Here is a 14,556-nt window from a genome sequence, read left to right as displayed (position 1 = left end):
GCTTCTAATTGGGTTCTGTTCCCAATCAGCCCCCAGGTCTCTGGTGCTCATCTGTAGGTGGAGGTCAGTAGTAACTGCTTTCATCACTTTACAGGCCTGTTGTGAGGATCAAATATTTATGAGATCCTTTGTAAATGTTAAATATATCATACAAAAGCAGGCTATTGTGGTGGTTCACTGTCCACTGGGGCAGAGACCATCTCAACCAAGACTTCAAATATTACTTGATTCTTCTCCTTTCCCTCATCCTCAAATATATTTGGGTCCACAATTAAGTGGAAGGAGGCATGAATTCCTGGGAGTGCAGTGAGAATGAGAAGAATGAAATTATTTTTCTGCACGAACACAGCTTATTAGTCTTGCTTGCATTTATATGACATACACAGAACAAGAAAGGGGGGACTTCACCATTCAGTCTGTCTTTGCAAATTACATCTTCAATGGTGACAGAAAGATTATCTGCCATGCAAGTGCCCTGGGACAGCCTATGTTCCCTCTCACTAGGTAACAGTTTAGCCCAGAACAAGATCTACTCATTGCTTGTGGCTGTTACAGCAGAACACGCTTAAAATACCTACAGCAAAAGGAAGGAAGGGGACAAGGGCCTCTAATTTATAACATGAATTAGTTTCACAGGAACATCATAAACATTTGTCCTTGGGCTTTATGGAAAAGGAGTTGTAATCAAAAAGTAAAAACAAAACAAGGTAAAACAAAACAAAGCCATCGGTTTTAATCCCTCGGAGAATCAAGGGAAAGGATTTGCTGACTCATGTTGTGATTCCATTTCCTACACTGCAGGGGTAGAGCAGGAGGGGTCTAAAGCCAGTCTAAGTCCTGTCTTTTCATCCAAGGCTTCCAAGTTAATAGATAAAGACAGGACAGTGTTGCCATAGGTAATGAATGGAATGGCACTAAGGAGGCTGGAGGATTGGCCCTGGGCCACATTTGAGGGTCTCTCTCTTACATCGCGAGGCATTCAAATTATAACAGACCCTGTCATACATTCTTCCCAGGAGAGCACAAGTGGCACAGTAAACACCCCACCACAGAAAGACGTGGGCTACCAGCCCTTCTGGAAAGACAGGAGGATTGATTTCCTGGGTGTGGCGACCTGAGGAAGGCCAGGGAAAGACTAGCAGCCCCGCCCTCCGCTGGGAGGAATGCAGACACACCACGGGCCTTTGTCTCTGGGGCCAGAGCACACAGGAGGCTGGGCACACAGCCGGCCAGGTGCCTGCTGAGGGCGGCACTGTCTGCAGAGCCAGCCAACCCTAAGAGCCCTGGTCTTTTTTGTTTGCTTGTTTCTTCAACTTTTATACTCATGTTATTATTTTTTTTACATCTTTATTGGAGTATAATTACTTTACAAATGGTGTGTTAGTTTCTGCTTTATAACAAAGTGAATCAGTTATACATATACATATGTTCCCACATCTCTTCCCTCTTGCGTCTCCCTCCCTCCCACCCTCCCTATCCCACCCCTCTAGGTGGTCACAAGGCACCGAGCTGATCTCCCTGTGCTATGCGGCTGCTTCCCACTAGCTCTCTATTTTACGTTTGGTAGAGAGCCCTGGTCTTGAAGGAATCCGGGAGTGCTCTGTGAACACTGAGCTCCCTGGGGAAAGGGAGTTGTGCAAGAGAACAGACTAAGAGAAGTCAAGTCCAGCCTCGGTCTGCAGATGGGACAGACCAGGACAGGGAAGGGGGCCGACATGGGACGGGCCCTTTTCCTTTACCCTCCAGACTTCTGTGTCTAGTTTGACATTGGCTTTTTTTTTTTTTTCTGTACTGCATTCATTTTGCAGCTATTTTATTGTTGCTCTCTTTCTTGGGAAAGTTGGAAGGTAACAACCTGAACCCAGGAAAGGAAGTTTGTTGGAGTCAGAGATCTCCTGGGACCATCCACCAAAGACGGAAGGAAATTCATACCAAAGGGATGTCCCCAGCATGTACTGACATCTGTGACCTAAGTCTGAAGTCTCACGTCATGTCCTGTTACCACTAAGCTGCTAAAGCAGAAGGGAGCAGGGTAGGGGGAGGGAAGGGAAGTAAGTACCAGGAGCAGGAAGGCTGCTTCCGAGAAGAGTTTAGAGGTGGAGATGGAGATAGAAGGCTACTGGCAAACTCCAGTATCTCACACGAATCTGCTTCTGGACTTCTTAGTTAGGAGGGAGGTTGTAAACATCTTCAGAATGCTCCTGAATTTCTAGGTTAATTAGCATAAGCTCTAAAATATGTGCCACTTATAGCAAGATCTCTCAAAAACAAAACTGGGGCTTCCCTGACGGCGCAGTGGTTGAGAGTCTGCCTGCCAATGCAGGGGACACGGGTTCGTGCCCTGGTCTGGGAAGATCCCACATGCCGTGGAGCGGCTGGGCCCGTGAGCCATGGCTGCTGGGCCTGCGCTTCCGGAGCCTGTGCTCCGCAACGGGAGAGGCCACAGCAGTGAGAGGCCCGCGTACCGCAAAAAAACCCCCAAAAAACTGAAAGCAAGCTAATGACAAATAAAACTACAATCTGAGTGTAGGCCATATGCTGAGTGTTATAGGCCAGTTTCCAGAAAATCTCTCCAGAAAAAAAAGAACTGCTGGCTCTGACCCCTTAGGTCTAAGACATGAGAATTACAGAACTCAGATCCTTAGAACCAAAGTAACTTTAGGAGTCAAGTGGTCCAAGTCTTGGATTTACATATATATTTTTAATGCTTGTATTTAAAGAAAAAACTGAGGCTCAAAGAAATTGAGTGAGTTGCCCAAGGTCACAAGCTGTGAGTTCCAGATCCAAGAGTAAATCCCCGATTTCCCATCCCCTGGAGCCCTTTTCACTAAAACACATGAAGCTCTCCTCCCCACTCCCTCAAGCCAATGTAATGGGTAGAGTTTATGATATTAAGGAATAACGGAGAGAGAAGTTTAGAACAGGGTAGAGTTTCAGAGGTTACATGCCACTCCTTTTTACCTGTGAAATGAAGATAGTCTCAAAGAGGCTAAATGATCTGTTCAAAATTACTCAGGAATCAGTGACGTAGCTGAGCCTGGAGCTTCTTGACCATTGTCTGGGACCCTTCTCCTTCTCAAAGCTCCCTCCAGTGTCTGGTGGTATCTCAGGTAAAACCACACCCAGAGAAGTGGCCTTAGGACACCTCCGATGCTCAGCAAGAGTTCAATTAAAACCACACCAGAGCTCCGGCCTTCACCAGGATGACACTTGCATAATTTCCCAGGTTTACTGGACTGGTGGCCCCCCCAAAGATATATCCACATCAAATCTCTGGAACCTGTGAATGTTTGGAAAAAGGGTCTTTACAGATGTAATTAAGCTAAGGATCTTGAGAGGAGGGAATCATCCTGAATGATCCAGGGGGACCTCAAATCCAACGACAAGTGACCTTCTAAAAGAAAGGCAGAGGGAGGTTTGACACAGAGAGGAGAGGACACAGAGGGGAAGGCTCTGTGGAGATGGAGACAGGGATGAGGGTTATGTAGCCACAGCCACTAGGAGCTGGGAGAGGCAGGGAAGGATCCTCCCCTAGCCTTTGGAGGGAGCACAGCCCCTGCCAGCACCTCAGTTTGGGACTTCTGGCCTCCAGAACTGTGAGACAATAAGTTTCTGCGGTTTTAAGCCACCACTGTTACAGAAGACACAGGGAACTAATAATACATTTATAATCTCTATGGATAAAATCAATCAGAAACATAACCACAAAAAATCAAAGATCACAGAATGGATAGGCAAACTGTGGTACATCCATACAATGGAATATTATTCAGCCTGAAAAAGGAAGGAAATACTGTCACATGCTGCAACACGGATGAACCTCGAGGACATTATACTAAGTGAAATAAGCCCATCGGTGGAAAACACAAATACTGTATGATTCCACCTATATGAGATACTCAGAGTAGTCAAATTCATAGAGACAGAAAGTAGAGTGGCCACCGCCAAGGACTGTGGGGAGAGGGGAACGGGGAGTCACTGTTTAATAAGAACAGATTTCAAAGTCATAAAGCGTTATGGAGATGGATGGTGGTGACGGTTGCACAATGTTAGGAATCTATGTAATACTCTGAACTATACACTTAAAAATGGTTAAGATGGTACATTTTATGTTATGTGGATTTTACCATAATTTTAAAAACAGAAAAAAAAAACCAAACCCCCAAAAGCAAGGATTACAGTATTTACAACAAATCCAGAATCATCATGCTTTACCTACAGTGGGTCAGAGAATAAAAGGCAGAGGGAGGAGGGCAGAGTTTTGTGCTGGGAACCCAGCCAGGTTGACTCACGAGCTGTCACATGTCAGCTGCTCACCGTACAGGACATTTTTCTAGATCACACACCCATCTGAGGGGGAGGGCACACCCACTGGGTGGGTCTTGAATCTGCCCGGAACCCCACTGCAACCTGCTCCCAGAAGCCCCACCTCGGCGGGTCTGTGTGGAAAGCGTCCCAGGCTTCGTCCTCATCCATGGCCCTCATGGAGGCCTGAAGTCAATGGGGTGAGGGGCCCTTGCAGCCCCTGCAAACGCTGGAATACTCGGGTCTCCAGGGAGAAACCAGAGTAAGCAGATGTGTCCTCAAAACAGCATGCTCTTGCGTCTAGTTCTACTGTAGAGATTCCTTCCTACAGCTGTTGAACTAAATCTGAAGATAATCAACACCCTCACCAGCCCTTCTGCCTCCCCAACTCTTTTGGGGGATCACAGTCCCACATGTGGCCTGAGGAGACAGCTGCTTCCATCCACGCTGTCTACAAATGTGGTGCTCAAGCTGGGGGCTGCGTTCACTGTCTTCCCGCCTCTCTTGCTATAGCTAAACATCTTGGAAATAAGTTCTGGTGTTTTAGTTATTTGTTTATTATTGAATTAGAATCGACATACAATATTCTATTAGTTTTAGTACAATATAGTGATTCGGTATTTTTACACATGGTTCGTCACAGTAAGTCTACATTCCATCTTGTTTTAAGATGAAATTTCCTAATTGTTCCCAACTCTATGGGTTTATTTCAGACCTGTGCAGCAGATCAAACTTGGGAAGCCAAGGAAATGCTGTAAGGCCCCACTCAGGGCTCCTCGCTCTGTGGAGGGACGAGGGGCACATTCAGAGGACAGGCGAGGACTACTGTACTTTGTGTCTTGGGATGAGACGGCTGGACTTTAAGCCACCCCCTGGATGGATCACACGCATCTTCTCCAATAGCTTTCCTAGGGATGTGCATCACCCTGGGCCCCAAACCCAGCCTTGAAGTATCCTTGGGCTGCCAATAAAAGCCTTATTGGAAAGGCCATGAAAACTCCTCCTTGCCCCCCAGCTGTGTGTGTGTGGTGGTGGGCATCTACTTCTCAGGTGTCACTCCAGCTAGTGCCACCACTGTTTGGTGTCCAAAGCTCTCCAAACTGGCCTCCCTGTCTCCACCATTTCTTTTTTTTTTTTTTTTTTTGCAGTACGCAGGCCTCTCACTGCTGTGGCCTCTCCCGTTGCGGAGCACAGGCTCCCGACGCACAGGCTCAGCGGCCATGGCTCACGGGCACAGCCGCTCCGCGGCATGTGGGATCTTCCCGGACCGGGCCACGAAACGGTGTCCCCTGCATCGGCAGGCAGACTCCCAACCACTGCGCCACCAGGGAAGCCCTCCACCGTTTCTTTTTAAAATTGAGGTGAAGTTCACATAACATAAAATTAATCATTTTAAAGGGAACAATTCCGTGACGTTTAGGACGTTCACAAGGTTGTGCAACCACCATCTCTATCTAGTTCCAAAACATTTTCATCGCCCCAAGGGGGTACCAATAAGCAGACACTCCCTGTCCCCTGTCCCTACCCCCAACTCCGGGCAACCACCAATCTGCTTCCTCTCCCTATGGATCGATCTCCTCTGGATATTTCATCTAAATGGAAGCATACAGTGTGTGTGGTCGTTCATGACCGGCTTCTACCACTTGGCATAATGTTTTCAAGGTTCATGCACGTTGTAGCCTGTGTCAGAACTCCTTCCTTTTAAAGGCTGAATGATATCCCATTGTCTATATATACTACATTGTGTTTATCCATCCATTCATGGACTCGTGGGCTGTTTTCCCTTCTGCCTGGTGGGAGCAGAGCTGCCGTGAACATGGGGGCACACGCATGCATTTGAGGACACCCACCTATTCTTCACACAACAGTCTGATCCAGCCACATGACACTCTAGCCACAATCACTTCAACGCTTCGCACCACTCTTAGGATAAAGCCAAACTCCTGAATGTGACTTTCGAGGTCCTCATGCTCGGGCCCCTCCCATTCCTCCAGCATCATCTCTCTCAGCTGTGCTCCTGCCCAAATGACTTTGTTTCTTCGGTATGCTGTGCTTGTGCTTGCCTCTGAGCCTCTGCCATTGCTGTTCCTTCTTCCTGAAACACCCTTCCCCTGAGTCAGAGGCAACCACTGTTCCTTCTTCCTGAAACACCCTTCCCCTGAGTCAGAGGCAACTGCACAGACAACACGCACTTCCTTATCTCCCAAATCCAATTAGCTGGACTAGATCTCAGCACAGAGCCAACGTCAGCCCCCCTCTGCACTTCACGGACAGGAAGGCATTGCAGAGCTTGCTGTGGGATTAGGAAGGCTACCCTGAACTTGGTGAAATCCCACAGAAGCTGACCAGTGACACCTTGGGGGAATCTCCGATTCAGTCCTGGGTCCCTGAAACATAGCCTGTTGGGAAGTTTGAATGAGGTGAAGTGGATTCAGTGCCCTGGTGTCTGCTGAAGCCATGTGACAAGTTGTTCAGCTACCTTCCAAGGACTCCACCAGGCATCCTGACTCAGTGCTCAGTGCACATTCTCCGCCCTGAGACGCGGGATGGGTGTGAGGCAATCTCTGCTTTTTCCATGGGAGTGTGTTAACACCCCACAGGCCTATGAGAAGCCAGGAAGTGACTCTCTGACCTCTGACCTCATGTCCACAGGTGGCCCCGGCCCAGGAGGAGCTCGGCTCAGCCCAGAGGCAGAAGCTGGTGGGGCCGCTGCTGAGAAAGCAGGAACCAAGCTCCCTGGTGCGAGGCAGTCACACCTGAACTTGACAGGCTTCGGCTCAGCCTGGACCACAGGGCGTTCTGGGTCACACAGGATGTGGTTTTCTAAGGGTGGGGAAGTCTACGCCCTCACCTCTAATGACTCTTTCTTCTCTTAGCTTCAATTTGGAGCCTCTGCTCCGTGAGTCTGTACACTCCCACGTATACACACAAGAGCGCACACGTGTACACGCACACACGGACATGCGGGCACACATACGCACAGGTGTACCACCCACACACACGGCTCTAGCACGCTCTTCATTTCCTCTTTTCTAACTTCTAAACAAAAGAACAGTTTAATATAACCTTTCCTACTACATAATTCCTAACAGACTCTTTTTCATTCTTTTGCTCCCTCAAATTCCCCATCCTTCCAATTTCCACACGAGCACTCAGTAGGCACTGCCTGAGAAGACAGTACCACACAGTAGTTCTCTAAGCGACTCGTCATCTACAACTACTCTTTCCTCCACATGTGAGAAAAAGATGGAAAAAAATGGAAAAAGAGGCCCTCGTATTTTCCAGGGCCTCGCGGAAGATGACGGTAGCTTCGAGGGAAGCCCATCTGTCACTTACCTCCAGGACCTTGCCAGTGATAAACTGGTGGCAGGCTTCACATTTCACCCCGAAGAGACCCTGGTAGTCCTTTTCGCAATACGGAGCGCCATCCCTGCAGGACAGAGAGCGTCAGCTCCCGAGAAGGCCGAGGGCAGGAAAGACACCCAGACCCCATTTCTCTCCGCCCTCCTGCACAGAACGGTAGCAGAAGCTGTTTCTCTCCCACCCAGCACTCACATGTCTGGAAACCTGGTCAGACAGGGTCAAAGCCCACAAAACCAAACGATCCAGAGAGAACGCTGAGGTTCTCCAAGCCGCGTGGAAGTAACAGCCAAATGGTTACGGCTGCTGATTCCTGGACTGCCTCAGACCTAACTAGCGAAAACCTGGAGTCGCTCTCTCTCGCAGCACCAGGCCAGATGGGCTTCAGCTGTGGTCCCAGGGTCCCTCTTCCTCAACCCCCATCAGCTCACTGACTCATATGCGTCCCAACAGCATGGAGACGCCATCCCCTTAGCCCTCAGGGGCCCTAGGGGTCCAGGGCCTCTCACTCAGCCTCCTGCAACCTCCTTCATTTCCCTCGGGACACAGTGAAGAATACCATGTTCTATGTGCCATCACGTGGAAGAGTTAAAACGTGCCACTTCAGACAGCCCAGTTACCTAGCGCCGCACAGCCGTCAGTGTCAAAGGCCGAGCATTTCTCTCTTCTTACTTGGGCTGTGCATCAGAATCACCTGTGCAGTTTCTCCCTTTCTAATACTGGTGTTTGCTTCACCCCAGACCTGCAGAATTGGATTTCTAGGGGGTGGGGCCTAAGCTACTTCTTTTGTTTGTTTCATTATATTCAGGAGTTAAATTCATTAAAATTGTTCTGAATAGGTGCTGGTTGGAGACCATTTTTTAAAGTGGATGGGGGAAAATTTTCCCTCACTGACAGTGGACCCTCCCCCCGCTCCATGCTCATTCTTCCCTCCTTAATTTTTTTTTTTTTTTGGCCTGGTTGCACGGCATGTGGAATCTTAATTCCCTGACCAGGGATCAAACCCCGCGCCCACTGCAGTAGAAGTGTGGAGTCGTAACCACTGGACCACCGAGGAAGTCCCTCCTCCTTAATTTGAAAGGTAACCACTGTAACTAGTTTTTGCAGGTTACATTAAACGAAAACAAAAACTTCACCTGCTCTATTATCTATACCAGCATCTGACTCTAATGAACCTATTCCCTGGTGGTCCTAATGGGCTCTGTGCCTAGACCCTGAGTGTTTTTTTTGGGGGGGGGGTGTCTACAAATATGTCTGAGACCTGGAAGGAGGGTAAAGGTTTACTAGTTCCAAATAGGAAAAAAAATTAGCGAAATTACTAAATGCTTAATTGGTTACAACATACAGCCTATCCTTATGTCAGCTTCATTAATTGTTACATTAGGCAATGATGAATATTTCATTAAACTTATAGTAGGCAACAACAGAAGAATAAAATTCTCTTCAAAAGTTTTATGGCAAAAAGTTCATATTGATTTTGGGATGTGAATGTCTTTCATTATGTCTGATGGGATGGGGTGGAGTCCCGGAGAGCAGGGCCTACAGAGGGGCCCAACACGGCCCCATCCCCGCTGAAATGATCCACGCCCCAGGCCCCAGTCTTACTTGCTGATGTACTCCCCGGTGAGGACTTTGCCGCAGGACTTGCATTTAAAGCAACCCAAGTGCCACTGCTTTTCCAGGGCCAGGAGCGCCTGCCCGTTCTTGATATCTCGTCCACAGCCAGCACAATCTGGAAAAAAAGCAGCCACCAGTGGTTACTCCACGTTTGTTTTGCTAAATCCAAGCACGCAGGCCTGCTCTGAACCCCAGTGTGTACCCATCACACACTCAATAAATATTTACTCAAGCACAATTTCATTCCGCGTTCTCTCCCTGCATGAAACCTGCCCCGGCGGACTCGCAGGCCCCATCCTCACACAGGATGGGAACGTCATAAACCTCCGTGGGTCCAAGGGCATGGATGTCCTTCATCAGTTTATTTCCTTGGGGGTGATGTAACTACCCTCTGAGCTCCAGCTGGCCCAGAGAATATTTAATTATAGTGTCTTGGCTGTGATTTTAAGAAAGCTCTCATCGGCCTTTATTAATTGAGGGCACGTGTGAGTAGCTGAGCATACCATGCTGGATGCCTCTCTAACACTAGGTATGGGACTCTTGGAAGGCTGCCCGTTAAGTCTCATTTTTGTAAACAGGACTCTACTTCCTTATCAGCCTAAACCAGACTCTCAAACATTTGTGATCATCAATTCAATGGCTTCTAATTCCTTAGCCTTCAATTCTCCCTGACAGGCTCCTGTGAAGCAGATAGAGGAGAAAGTGTTTCTCCATGGTAGCGAGTGTGGACCCTGCAATGAGACGACCTGGTTCTGAACCCCAGCTCATGTTGGCTAGTCACGTGACCCAGGTTGGTTCTCGCCTTTTCTAAGTCTTGGTTTCCTCATATGAAAGCCAGGATGCTACTAGTGCCTGTCTCAAGTTCTCTGATGAGGAATCAATGAAATAAAGGACTTAGAGCTCTATAAACATTTGCTATTGTTACAATTGCCCTTATTCTGATTATTAAAAACATAGTCGTTAGGGAAATGGAATATTTAAGAGAACCCAGAAGAATGTACAGGCGTACCCCATTTTATCGTGTTTCACTTTATTGTGCTTCAAATATAATGCAAATTGAAGGTTTGTGGCAACCTTACCTCAATCAAGTCTACTGGCGCCATCTTTTCAAAAACATTTGCTCACTTTGTGTCTCTGTGTCATTTTCGTAATTCTCCCAATTTCCCAAATTTTTTCATTATTATTGTGTTTGTTATGGTGATCTGTGATCAATGATCTTTGATATTCCTGCTAAGTCTCGCTGAAGGCTCAGATGATGGTTAGCATTTTTCAGCAATAAGGTACTTTCTAATTCAGGTATGTACATTGCTTTTTTACACATCATGTTTTGCACACTTAACAGACTACAGAATGATGTAAATATAACTTCCATATGCACTGGGGAACCAAAAAAAATTCATGTGACTCATTTTATTGCTGTATTTGCTTTATTGTGGTGGTCTAGAACTGATCCCGCCGCATAGGCAGTATCTCCGAGGTCTGCCTGTGAATTGGTACAACCTTTCTGTAAAGCAATTTCTGTAAAATCAACGTACCTGAGAAAGTGAAAGAAAGCACTGTTGGCACATTGCTCATGATGTCCCCAACTGATCATAAAAAACACTCACGGAATAAAGAAATGTGCAGACAAGGCCTCTCGGTACACAAAATGATTACACACGCCCCTTTTGTGACCACATCTGTGACTGCTGCTCCTGTACTAAGAATGACATTTCTAGCCTAACTTGAATTCTCTCTCCTAGAAAAACTTCCCTAACAGTACCCAGCACAAGCCCAAATCCTATAAAAAGTTCCTCTAAATGTCATCCAGACATAACTCACAATTTTTCTCCTTTTCTCCCTTGCTGTGGTTCGTTAAGTACACTTGACTTTTTTTTTTATTGACTACAGGTGTGCTTCTGGTGACCTCTGGTCAGTGGGTATTTACATAACCTTTATATGCAGCAATTTCATGTCTAAGATTTTATTCTACAAATAAACTTGCAAAAGAATGTGCCTGTGAGTGTATGTCTATCCCCTGAAGAATATATATTCATCCTCTACCGCATTTTTGTAACAATAAAACTGAAAATAGCCTATGTGGACATTAATGAGAAACTGGTTACATTGATTACGGTATGGTCAATATGGAATAGTACATACCGTTGAAACGAAGGAGGTAGATTTGTGTGCTGACATGGAGAGATGTCCAAAGTAGATGGAGTTAAAAAAAAAGGAAGCTGTAAAACACTATGCATAACAGAAACTTTTTTTTTTTTTTTTGCGGTACGCGGGCCTCTCACTGTTGTGGCCTCTCCCGTTGCGGAGCACAGGCTCCGGACGCGCAGGCTCAGTGGTCATGGCTCATGGGCCCAGCCGCTCCGCGGCACGTGGGATCTTCCCGGACCGGGGCACGAACCCGGGTCCCCTGCATCGGCAGGCGGACTCTCAACCACTGCGCCACCAGGGAAGCCCCATAAGCTGATATTTTTTTATCAGGAGAATGTAAAAAATTGCTGAGCAAAATATTTATAAAGTTAAAAGTATATCTGCAATACAAGTTATGAATATTGCAGATGAGAATTTCTTTAAGTATAGCCCATTATAAGCTGAGAGTGTATTATACGGTCACAAAGCGTTACATAGTTTTTTAAGAGCTGGGGTTTATACGATTCCCAGCAATTCACCAAAAGTCTTTCAAAGGGGACCACTCATCTGGTAGTTTACTATAAAGATAAAAATGGAAGGCCATGATATTTGCTCATAAATACAATTTTTAAAGGTCAGGAGCACAGTATGGATTTAAGATGAATTGGCAGGTTTTAATCCAAGCGAACTGAATATTTTCTTCATTCTTCTGATTAGATTATGCCCACTAGGTGGCAATAAGGATTTAAAATAATACGGAAGATGCTGGTTGATAGAATTTTTAAAGCAGAAAATAAACCTTAGAGATGGGTTTTCAATTCTACAACTGAAGACAGTCAGGCTCAAGAAGGTCAGTGGAGCTGTTTGGTATCTCCCCTGCACTGGGGTTGAGGGAGATCAAAGGTGCGGGGACAGCGAGAGGGCTGGCTTTAGGATTAGGAAGACTTGGGCACTAACTCGGAAAAGTTATTCTCTCTGACCCCTCATTTCTTCATCTGGGAAATGCTGACCCACTTCTCAGGTTGCTGCGAGGAAGAAGAGAAACTCTGTGTCGTGAAGTGCTTCGTATAACACTTAGAATGCTTGGTATCTGTTGGGTGCTCCACATGGGGAGCGCCAAGGAAAGGGCGCTCCCCTTTCCTTGGTAGGGGCCGATGGGACTAGAAACCAGGTTTCTTGATTCTGTCTTGCTGTTTTTATAAGCACATTCATGCCCAGATACCTCAGAGCTCTGACAGCAGCTGAGACAATTTGAGTGCAATAATGACCTCTCTGATCATTCGGCACTGAGGGCTTTGGTGAACCAGGCATTGTGTGAGCGTTTTATAGACATGGCATATACTCTTCAGTAGTTGTTTTTCACAATCTTTATTATCCCTCACAGTCATGGAGTCAAAGTGCCTTGCAGTCTGGAAGCCTCTGACCTCACAGGGGGTGTCCTGAACCTCTCAGATCCTCCATGCCCTGTACTGTTCCACGGACGGCACACATTCTACAACTGATCTTGGTTATGTTTCATGAAGAAGCATTCACTGAGTGTGACCACCTAGAGCCAGCCAGCTGGTGAAACTGGGCTGGAAGTAGAGGCTGGGGATGAGGCTCCTTCATCCCAAACCTTAAGACATAAATCAAGCAAATCTGCAAAGATGGCCTCCTGGAAAGTAGGATACTGGCCCAGCTGATTCAAAGTATTCCAGTGTATTCCACAGAGGTTACCCATTTGTTTCTCTCTGGACAAAACTTTATACTCTCCTTAAGCCTGATGTCATGCTGGGGAAAGTAGAAAAGATGCTGAGATAAAAAGATTTGTGCTGATGGTTTGTGTCTCCTATGCTCATTCCAACTAAGCTCTTTTATAAAGAACAAAATGTCCTCGTCTCTATCTTCATGTTTTTCAGCTGTTGAGAAAATTGTTTCCACATCACTGAAGCAGCTGCTGGTAAATATAGAAAGCTGGTGATTGGCACTGGAATTACTGCCAAAGTCAGAAATAGGTGAATATGGAGCAGCACCAAGGAAATCAAACCCTCTAGCAACTCGCTGGTCTTCTTTCGGGGATACACAACGACCAAATGTGAAAACAAAAGCAAACTACAACAGCCTTAAACACTCTGCCCCCAAGCCTTTCATTCTTGGCACCAGGAGCCAAGAGAAAAGCAGGGATTTGGCTACTTATGTCCAAGTTAAACTAATATCCATGTACACACCTGGTTCCATGTTTATATCATTTTGTTCAAAGTTAATGAATATCCTTGAGAATAGGGATCCTGTCTGTCTCCTTTAACCTCTCTCTTTTTGTTTTCTTTTTTGGCATAGGGCCATGGACACCTGGGCTTCTAAAGTACTTAAGTTGAAGAAGGTGACAAATGGCTCTCTGAAAGGAAACCTGTGTTCTCATGATGCTAAGAAAGATGTCATCACTTGGGCTGCCTTTAAGGTCCTGTCAGCCTGGAGCCTGGATACCTATGTTCTTTTTTTTTTTTTTTTTTGCGGTACGCGGGCCTCTAGCTGTTGTGGCCTCTCCCGTTGCGGAGCACAGGCTCCGGACGCGCAGGCTCAGCGGCCATGGCTCACGGGCCCAGCCGCTCCGCGACATGTGGGATCTTCCCGGACTGGGGCACGAACCCGCGTCCCCTGCATTGGCAGGCAGACTCCCAACCACTGCGCCACCAGGGAAGCCCCCTATGTTCCTTTTAAGAACGATTTCTGCCTTCCTAGAATTTCCCATTTGGTAAGGGTAAGAGCCAAAAAGATGTCTTACTCTGTGAAGATGATTTTCTGGAACAGAAGGCTGCGGAACGGAGCTACAGAAGAGGGAACTTCGTGGTAACTGAATTCCCAATCACCCCTGCCTTCTCAGGCTTCTGTCATGCCTAGAACCATCAGTGGAGGTGGAAGCTGCCATTCACAGTAGCCACCCATCTGCGACCAAAGCTTCTAGAATATGGAATGGGACTTTTCCTAGTGTCCTGAAATTTTGGGTTATGTATCATCTTAGAGCTGAAAACAATGATGATAAATTTTCCGTCTTCCAGAGAAGGTTGCTAGGAATACCCTTGCCGGATTTACCAAAAGATAGTAGAATCTACCTGATGACTCTCAACGCTTACTGCCTCCCTACCTCTGAAATCAGAAATTCACAGAGGC

The 14,556-nt window shown here is 46.7% G+C and overlaps 1 protein-coding gene across 8 annotated transcripts in view; it reads right to left on the bottom strand.

Moving 5' to 3' along the window:
* The window catches only part of ABLIM1 (actin binding LIM protein 1), a 319,098-nt gene that overhangs the window by 92,204 nt on the left and 212,338 nt on the right, over positions 1 to 14,556 (bottom strand). For all 8 annotated transcript variants that reach the window (XM_060286292.2, XM_060286291.1, XM_060286294.2 and 5 more), the window contains 2 exons: positions 9,271 to 9,397; positions 7,642 to 7,735 (listed from right to left, as the gene is read on the bottom strand). In XM_060286292.2, coding sequence (XP_060142275.1) covers positions 7,642 to 7,735; positions 9,271 to 9,397 — 221 coding nt within the window. The remainder of the gene's footprint in view (positions 1 to 7,641; positions 7,736 to 9,270; positions 9,398 to 14,556) is intronic.

The sequence above is a fragment of the Globicephala melas genome, chromosome 16 (genome assembly GCF_963455315.2).
Source record: "Globicephala melas chromosome 16, mGloMel1.2, whole genome shotgun sequence".
Taxonomy (NCBI): Eukaryota; Metazoa; Chordata; class Mammalia; order Artiodactyla; family Delphinidae; genus Globicephala; species Globicephala melas.
This window is presented reverse-complemented; position numbering and strand designations above follow the sequence as displayed.